The sequence below is a fragment of the Alosa alosa genome, chromosome 22 (assembly GCF_017589495.1).
Source record: "Alosa alosa isolate M-15738 ecotype Scorff River chromosome 22, AALO_Geno_1.1, whole genome shotgun sequence".
Classification (NCBI taxonomy): Eukaryota; Metazoa; Chordata; class Actinopteri; order Clupeiformes; family Clupeidae; genus Alosa; species Alosa alosa.
The window spans coordinates 14,439,187-14,449,206 of NC_063210.1; the positions used below are offsets into that span (position 1 = coordinate 14,439,187).

The 10,020-nt window shown below is 41.6% G+C and overlaps 1 protein-coding gene across 2 annotated transcripts in view; it reads right to left on the reverse strand.

Annotated features, from left to right (window-relative positions):
- The window catches only part of vclb (vinculin b), a 38,044-nt gene extending 31,370 nt beyond the window's left edge, over positions 1 to 6,674 (reverse strand). The window contains exon 1 of one of the 2 annotated variants that reach the window (XM_048233264.1): positions 6,280 to 6,674. In XM_048233264.1, coding sequence (XP_048089221.1) covers positions 6,280 to 6,447 — 168 coding nt within the window. In that variant the 5' untranslated portion in view covers positions 6,448 to 6,674. The remainder of the gene's footprint in view (positions 1 to 6,279) is intronic. The other variant, XM_048233265.1, reaches the window with a different exon arrangement.
- Positions 6,675 to 10,020: the final 3,346 nt, after the last annotated feature.

Sequence of the window (10,020 nt, forward strand, 5' to 3'; positions counted from 1 at the left end):
AGAACTCAAGGGGTTTGTCTTTAAGTGTAGGATGCTCGGACTCTAGATGTCGAATTAGCTTTGATGGTTTCATTGCTTCGTTTGACAACTTATCGCCAAATACCACACATAAAGGACTTGGTGCATGCGAGTCACCGGTCTCTGCGAAACCATATTTTAAATATGACTTGTCATATTTCGTAGTGAATGACCCCCTTTTTTTTCTTTGAGGTATCTGGCTCACCATCGTCAGTGGGTATTATTGCGAATGTGACATTATTGCGAATTAAATTGAGTTTATTTAGTTTGCATGCATTTTTTTTAAACTCTTGTCGTAGGCTACGGCCCGGTTAGGAACGTCCCGCGGCCCGGTGGTTGGGGACCGGTGCCTTTGTTGACCATAGACCCTTTCAACTGCATGAACAAACATGTGCGTTTCCAAGGCATTTCCAATGCCACAGAAACAACATTGTGCTAATGGTAACTTGGGGACAAACAAAATTAAAAAAATAGACAAAGGAAGATTCTTCGCGCTTCTGCCGTTTATCAACAATCCGGTACAACCAGGCCAGGACAGATAAGTATAAGTATAAGTATAAGTATATATCCTTTTTTTGATCCCGTGAGGGAAATTTGGTCTCTGCATTTAATCCAATCGGTGAATTAGTGAAACACAAACAGCACACAGTGAACACACAGTGAGGTGAAGCACACACTAATCCCGGCGCAGTGAGCTGCCTGCTTCAACGGCGGCGCTCGGGGAGCAGTGAGGGGTTAGGTGCACTGGTCGGGGCTCGAACCGGCAACCCTCCGGTTACAAGTCCAGAGTGCTAACCAGTGGGCCACGGCTGCCCCAATGCCACAAGATAATGTGAAGAGAAGGAGAGGGACGCCGGTGCAGTTCAGATGTCTTCTTAATTTTTTACTTACTTAAAGGTGCAAAACATCATTGACTAACGTTTCGATCTTCATCAGAGTCCTTGGAAGACATCTGAGCTGCACCAGCGTCCCTCTCCTTAAAATTCAAAAAATGTTTCAAATCGCATTTTGTATTGCATTGCGCTTAAGACAGACTCGTTTTAATTTCAAAGTCTCTGCATTGGTTTTAAATGTTTCAACCGGAAAGCCCTCTAGGAACTGACTGAAAGGGTCTATACTTGCTTGCGAACGCACACACAAGACAGACAGCTGCAGACAGCCACCGTGGATGCCTAGCTGTTCTTATTATACTTCCTTGTCTGCTTGGAGTCTGGCCATGTGTAGTGCCCTTGTAATGTAGTGACCGCGTTGCCTCTTGTGGACCTCAACACCCCCACACACCCCCTGCACCACTCAACACCAACCCTTAAGCACAGAGGCACTCTACTAGGGTTTGAAAGAACTGATAGCAGTCTTCTGTACCATCATACAAAGAAACATTGCATTCAGCATTTTTCCTGTAAAGACTATCATGTTACTTAATTGATCCTATTGAAGTGAATAGATAACGGGTGACAAATGCCCAGAAATAAGGCTGGCAGATAGCGGGAAATCCTATCTTTGGATGTCTAAGTGGCTTGCAGGCAGCAATCTTAAACAGAAATCTGATATGCAACCTTTGGCACCTATATAGGCTATGCAGCCTTCAATAGAGTCCCATCATCAGGAGCCATTAACTTGTTCATTTGACAGCATTTCAAAGCCATTCTTTCTATTCATGACATTGCAACATTTCTACTCGGTCAGTTTCTCACAACACACTTCAAAGGGTGGATGTAATCCACCTCATAATTGTTTTTGGATGAGAATAAGTGGTAATCTGCATAGGACTTTGCTGTGCTGTGGTCTCACTCTCTGGAGCGTTTGCTGTTGTGGAGCTTGGCTTTGCAGACAGGCTGGCAGGCAGACAGACAGACAGAGACAGACAGGGAAATATCCAGCGCTCACTAGCTGCCAAAGGACCCATGCGCTCGCCATTTACACCCCGAGTGAGCTCCATAAAAAGCCATTTGAAAATGATGAAGAACAGACAGATCACAGCAATAGGCCCATATGTGGTCATTTCAGCTGCATTCATATCAACTTTTTGTTTTGTTTTTTTACAAAAAGCAAAGTCCACACAGGGCATGTGGTCTCTGTAAAAGGAAGAGAGGATATTTATTTAATTCAGAGCAGCCTTCCCGCCACACGATACATGGTTTTAACGGACTGTTTGTAACGTAAAGGAAATGCACCGCGATATCACTGCATCAGATCCTGATATGTTTTCGGTCGGTGGGTTGGGTGGTGTGGTCGTGGGTTTTGGCCAAGCAGCTGGTTGCTTACACCAGGAATTCTTAGCATTCCGGTGGGTTAGAACACAGCAGGAGGGTACGGAGAGAGAACGCTGGCCATTATAGAGAGAGGGAATGGGCTGAAGCGCACAGGTCAACGACAACATTCAAGTACTGTACCAGGAGCCGCCACAGGAATATGTGACTAGCCACAAGCAGTCTTAGCCTTTCCCTGATGCTACTCGTGTTGCAGCCTCAAATATGCTGTTTTTAATTGTTCTCTAAAGCTGCAATGATGCATTATTATAGTATGCAGCATTATACTGTAATATAGTACTGTTATGGCATATCAAATGTGCAAAAATAACAAGCAACATGAAATGTTATGCATCTCAACATGCATCATGTAGCATGCAAATGTTCTTTTCAGACTGAAAAACAATAAAACCTGTTGCACACAGCCCCAGCTTGCCTCTATGAAGAAAGATGCCTGTGGTGCAATCAGAGTCACTAGGCTGGTTTTCGAGACAGGGGGGGCCATTTCTCAACTCGATTTGGCTCTGGCAGAGAATCTACATTCAAAATGCTGTTCAACCCCAATGTACACATCTCTATACAAAATTGCCTTTGTCTACTCATAGTAACAGGTTCAGCCCTTCAGTTGGATAACTGGTGGAGCATTTCCTGCATTAGCTATGCATCTGATGTCATTCTTTATGTGACTCTTAGACTATGTGAATCATTACATGATATATTTTAGTGTCCTGAAAAGAATGGCTAGTCACTACATACAATAGTCCCTATCCTTAACACCATATTCTGCTTACATCCCATCAAACTGGTCCATTTAGACCTGAGACTCAGTGGAAAGACCAAGTGATGCTTATCTCATCCATACAAATGGACATTACAGTGCTTACTCCCACCACGGCAATAAAACAGTATATTGGTAATTGCAGTACAAATGACAAGATAATAACAAGAATTATAACAATTCCTGAGATGTATGTCTAAAGTGCTCTTAGTGATGTTTTACCACTTGGGGTATGAAGGACATTTACACCTCCCACCTCACCCGCAAGGCGACCAAAATTGTGAGAGATGCAAGTCACCCCGCTCACAATTTGTTTGATCTACTGCCCTCTGGGAAGAGGTACAGAAGCCTGCGCTCCCGCACCACCAGACTCACCAACAGCTTCATGCACCAGGCTGTTAGGATCCTGAACTCTCTTCCCCCTCTCCCCCCTCAGCTACATAACATCCTTTGACTTTTAGACCCAAAATGGCTGCCTTGCACTACTCCACTTGCACTACTCCACTTGTACACTTGCAACTTGTTGTTGTTGTCCTGTTGTCCTGAACACTTCTGAACACACTTCTGCTGCTCTTACATAACTTGCACCACTATGCCACTTGCATACTTAGGTCAAACAAAACTACCTCAGCCATTTATTGGCCTGACTTTTGCACTATTATATTGACTGTCTACTGTATGCACAATTGCACAATTTCTACCAAATTTTGCTGCTCTTATTTCTTCATTGTATGTGCCTTCTTATTTTTACTTTTTATATTGTTTACTTGAATTTACTATGTATTGGTAAAATATGTCTTGTAGTAGGAAACGCAATTTCGATCTCTTTGTATGTCTTGACAATAAAGCCGACTTTGACTTTGACTTTGTGAGGGCATACAGCTTAGTGCACCCTATATTTAAACAAATCTCTTCCCATTTTCGTGGGGGAAATACTAAAGCATCTCTGGATATAGTCCATATGTTTACAGTAATTTCCCATTTATTAACTACAGTGACCACAAGCCCAACAAATCAGAATCAGATTGAGCTTTAGAGATACATTCCCATGTATAGCCCGCACCGTGTATTCACCTCCTAGCTGAAGACATTTAGCAAAATCAATGTATAAACCTTGGTTAATAGTCGAGAAATTACGGTAATACAGATTCCTGTTGGAATGATGCCCTCCATCGTGGGATCTACAAGGCTCAATCAAGCTAAACCTACATAATGCAAGGCAAACCCTTATAGTGGTGACAATGGGTTGAATTGCTTTCCCTGGCTCTACCAAAGCCAGTCTGGATGTCTGGGAAAAGACATTAGACTCAATGAGCACCTAATGACATGAATTACAGCTCACACATTGAAGGGCAGAGACATCTCTATAGAGGGTATCACCATATATTCAGACAGATATTGTGTGAGAAAAGAAGATTTACAAGGCGAAGGAGACACGTTTCTCTCCTCAGAGACAAGCGATTTCAGGAAAAAAGGGGGTAAAAAGCCAAGCACAGTTTCTAAGGAGAGCAGGAAATAATTAGTGCTTGATATCTCGTGCCAGGATTGGGAAAAATGTGATCAGTAAAGTGATAGAGCAAAGGCCTGCTAAATGTGCAGCTCGTGATTGTAGCAGAGAATGAACTTATCCATTTCACAGAGTTCAAAACTCAATGAGAAATGGATGCAAAGAATGAAATGGTGTTGTGCTGCAATACTGACATCAACACAAAGTAAACGAACATCAGTAGGTCTACACTACGTGAGATTCTGAAAACAGACCTCCATACAGATTTCAACTGATTTACAGTACGTGTCATTTGCCATTTAACTGTTGACAGCAAGTGAAAGTGACAGCAAGACAGACAGCATTCAACCAACAAGAACTGAAACTACTAGGAATACTTGGATGTTAACTGGGCTACCGCTACATTCCTAGACACAAGCCAACTCAGATGGAAGGAAGACGGAGTGTAGGGTGAGGAAACGTGAACAATGAAAAAAAGGGCGTTCAAAGAGTTTACATAAGCCACATAAGGGCCCTCTGGATTTGGCCGAACAGCTAGTACCAGGCCATCACGTCTTGAGTGCTTCACTCCTTTAGTCATGACACTGAAATAGCTGTGAAACTGACAGCATCCTACTGCCTTGCTCGTAATGATAAATGCATGAGCAATATCTCTATTTCCTCTTTAGCCAAAAACCACAGTTCTGCCGAAATGCTGATAGACCTAACCATGTTCCTGTTCCCGTCTCTGTGGTGCTGTTTTCATGTCCATTATGATGATGGCCTTTGAGAAGATCATAGTTTCCATTAATGGGCCTAAATCAAATGTGCCTTGCATTGGGACATAATATGCTGGTTTCCCACATGGATTAAGCCTAGTGCCAGACTGAAAGCTTTTTGTCAATAGAGATCTCTACTGAAGTAGCTTTCAGTCCAGGACTAGGCTTAATGCTGTGGACAGGAAACTGACCCTATATGTCAGTCAGAGTGGCATATCTGAGGAGGAACCAACCCTTATCCTTCAGATTCTGTGTATAAAAAACATGGAGAAGTACATAAAAAGAAAGAGGACATCCTCTTTAAATATTGTTGTATTTAAAGTAAAGAGAGGGTAAGCTGTCAGCAATAGGCTTATCTTCTAATCATTGGAAGACATTATAAAGAACCACAATGTGGTAGTGGCCTATTGAACCGGTTCCTAAATTCTGTGAGCCAAAACTATTGCAACAATATAGCCCAGCAGTTTTGGTAAGTGGGGAAACCAATGACATCTTGAGGAAGCAACAGTTTGATACATCAGCACATCGCCTCACCTATGGCGGTGGGGCAACTTACCTCACGCACACCAAAGTTGCTGCGTGATTAATTGTGGTCTGTGGTTATCTAATTGGTACTCTGGGAAGAATTAATTGACGAATCCGGCAAGTCATTTGATATAGCCTGTGACAGAGCATGGCACCGCAGTCAACTCATGGTTACCCTGCCCCTCTGTCAAGGGGGAAGGGCATAATTCCAAAGGGAAAGGCGTCACCCTTTCATGATGAAAGTCAACTCTTCACCAAACTTTCTTTTCGATAGGCTAACCTAGTCATATTCGTATGATATCCAAACATAATCGTGAACCTCCACATTGCAACTGTAGGGCAGGTGAATACTGGGCAAAACAAAGAGACACCGGGCAATAAAACAGAGAGAAGGTAAACTGTTCTAGGGCTGCTAGCGTCCTTGAGGAAAAGAATAGCTCTTACCCGGACGAGGTTGCTGACAGCTGCCTGCACCGCTAACACGGGAGCGCTGAGGTCTGGGATAGCTTTTCCGTCAACCTCACCTTCCTCGTGCATTATCACCAGATGGGATATCTGCTGAGCCACTGGCTCCAGGATACTTTCTATCGTCTTTGTGTGAAACACCGGCATGATGAAAACTTAAGTCCGCTGTCCGAGAAAGAAACAAAAAATGTAAAAGAGGGCAGAGAGAACCGACTTCCGAAATTTCTCGATTCCTTGAATGCGCTCGCTCCGAAACTCTACTGTATCCGATGCCTCTTTACGCACTGATTCACTTCGAGAGCGGACTAAAGAAGTCTCACTCCCCGACTTGCCATCAACGTGAGGATCACTGGCCGCAGTTCACTGTAGACGACCAACCTAAACTTCAATGAATTCAATTGCAGCCTGTTGACCAATAGGAGGCTGGTAGAAGACGTAACCACAGAGTCGATTGGTGCAACTCAACGCTACTCTTCGCTTTCCCAACTCCTCCCAGTATTGTAGCCGAGTTTGCTAGAGACGCGAGTTCTTCCCAAATTACGTAATAAATTCTCATGCCCTAAAAAGGGAAATACAACATCCACTGTTGCGAAGAAGGAATTCCTATAATCATTTGCAGAGGCGAACGTGAACTGTTATGGCGCGTCACTCTATAGTGGATGAGTACCATGAAGGTTTAACAGCCATGCTCAAGCAAAATAAATTAATATATTAAAAAAAATCAGTTATAGTTTGCTTAGTGTCTATAGTTTGAAATATCCACTAGCTCCAGACGTAGCCTCGAGTCTCACAAAAATGAATATGGTGCCCCATTTGTGCACGTTTTGTTTCTTTTTTTTCCTTTTCTGACGTAGATGGATTAGAATATGGCAAATGTGTGAAAACCATAAACTACAAGCTATAATTAGATGCTTTTTTTAAACCTCCATCTGTTCATCTTACATGTTTTCTAGGAGCATCCTTTCACCCTAGTGGTAGAGTGATAACTGATAAGGCCTAATTTAAAATACAAAAAGTGAAACTATAGTTGTATCCATATGGACTCTTATTCTATTTTGTTTAAATACTGTACCTTTTTACTGTCAGATCATTTTAATTTTGAAATCAGCTGATACATAAGGACTGAGAGTCGATGCAGGTTTGGCTCATCAGGTCATAGTGGGTATTTCTTAATCACTTTCAGTGTGGCAGCGTAGCAAATAGCTCAAATTCCTGCACTACGGGACAGACTGCAACAACAATATTGGAAGATTTAAATGCAACTGCCAGCCAAACCAGCCATGGAATTCCCACAGCATCTCTCCAGAGACGACTGGAGTGCAGCCCATGACCTAATAAGGAAGATTCCCAAAAGAAGGAATTCAGGAAGTTGACCTTGGAAGTAAACACATCAGGGCCTTGATGAACTGTGAGCAGGCTGTTTAGGCCTCCCCATATCCCTCACCTTCCCTATCTGACTGGCTCACCTAATAAAGACTACCACGCTGAATTGTGCATGCCCACCCCCTCTCTGTCCATTTACATTCATTTAGTTAGCAGAGGCTTTTATTCAAAGCGAAATACAAAAAGAGAAATAGTGTTCAAAGAAAGAGGATTACATGTATGCTCCATAGGCTAATTCATCAAGATAGTATGATCACACACACACACACACACACACACATCACATATTGTTCGCCCTTGTCCAAGAGGAACAGCTTTGCTAATATGAAGTGTCCTCTGGTATTGTAGGCCTACAAAAGTGGCTGTCAGCAACACTCAGTTGGGCTTAGAAGAGCCTTGATGAGAAAGAGAAGTAGGTGAATATTACAAATGGCTCTTAGGTTTAAGATGTTATTTAAGATGTTGCTAAGTCATAGCTGTTTTAGCTTGCCTATTACAACACTATACATGTGGATATGCTTTAAAATGGGGAATTATGTAGGCTGTAGTTGAACACTGCTTTAGCTCATACTCGATCTAGAAATCTAGGAAGTCTAGTGGTAGGTTATTTATGCATTTTTGCACTATAATATGTAATAAACGGTCAATGTAGGCCTAATGATGGCATGTTGTCTGACTATATCTTCTCCATCAATGTTTTTCATTGAATTTGATTTCTCAATCACAACCTTATGTGTTCATAATAACCTTTAATCTGCAACCTGGAAACTATCAAAGCTTTGGCTGGGAAGGTAGCCTACAATGTCCAGTGACAAGCACCATGGGTGGTCTGACTTGGGGGAACAGACACTTTTTTTAGACTACACAAACAGGCCCACTATTTTAAGTGTAATAGACGTGCATGTAGTGTGTAGTGTAGTGTAGTGTGTAGTGTAGGCTTGCTCCCTGCAATCCAGTTTTATAATCTACAAGTAGTGTTTGATCTGTGTAAACCTACTTCGGTATTTATTTGAGAATTTATTGTTTAATGGTTTTGTGTTGATCTCACAGCATTATCTCTTTAACACCGGTATGTTTATTTCTAGATCAGTTTGTTACATTTAAAGCAATGGATGATCCAAGTAGATTTCATTGTCACAGTGTTCATAATGCTCTCTATTCTAACCACTGAGAACGTCTATCTATTCTGTTGTATGTTTAATTCGCATTGCCACCTAGCGGTTGTAATATGTAGACACACTTGTAATTAAAGTCACAGTAAAACATTCTAACTTTAATGGAAACCTGAATTAAATATTCCAAATTAAAATCATATATAACAATTTACTTACAATTTGGTGTCATAATTACAAATCTCCCTTACCTCAGAGCCTCCCAAAGTCAGTGCCCAAATGAAGGCATTGAGTTAAAGGAGAACTCCGGCGATTTTTTTACATACTGTAGATCTCTGTTTCTCAAGGTCACCGATGATTTTAAACATTCCAGATGCTTTTGTAAACACTGCAATAGTTTTTTTTCCAGAAAAGGCCTAAAGTAGATGTTCTCATGCAGTTCTAGCATGCTTTGAAAAATTAGCTGATTTTGCAGCTGATCTTTTATTTTTATACTAAATTGTAATTGCATGATTGGTTTTACTCTGATTGTCCAACATCTTCAGGTATCTTCTAGGTGAATTGCTAGATTGCTTTCAACAAGAAATGAAAGCATTTGTGTTTCTAATTCATTTGTGTGGCTTGACCTCTTTGGATTTTGAATTTAGTCACTTTTAAATGAGTATATGTGATGAAGGTGTTGAGTTTAGTCACCTTAAATGAGTATATGTGATGAAGGTGTTGAGTTTAGTCACCTTAAATGAGTATATGTGATGAAGGTGTTGAGTTTAGTCACCTTAAATGAGTATATGTGATGAAGGTGTTGAGTTTAGTCACCTTAAATGAGTATATGTGATGAAGGTGTTGAGTTTAGTCACCTTAAATGTCTACAGTATTTGCGCTCAGTCACCCTAAATGACTATTTGCTGTAATGGCTAATGTGTAGTGAGGTATGGTATGGCCCCCACCTTGCCCGTCATCTTTATGGTGGTACCATCAAAACAGTAACACAGTCAGACAGCTACTTTGACCCTAGTCTGTCGAGGGCATCCACTAATCCTTCAGTTTGGTGTTCAAATCATGCAGCTGTTATCAGGACTTCCCAAGTAAAGTCATTCAGTAGATATGTGTGATCCCTTCTCAAATAGACCCATAGTATCCCATAGTGTCATTAGTATCAGATAAACCAGTTTAAACAGCAGGGCCTCCTATTACAAGACTATGTCATGATACTCTTTTAAGATCT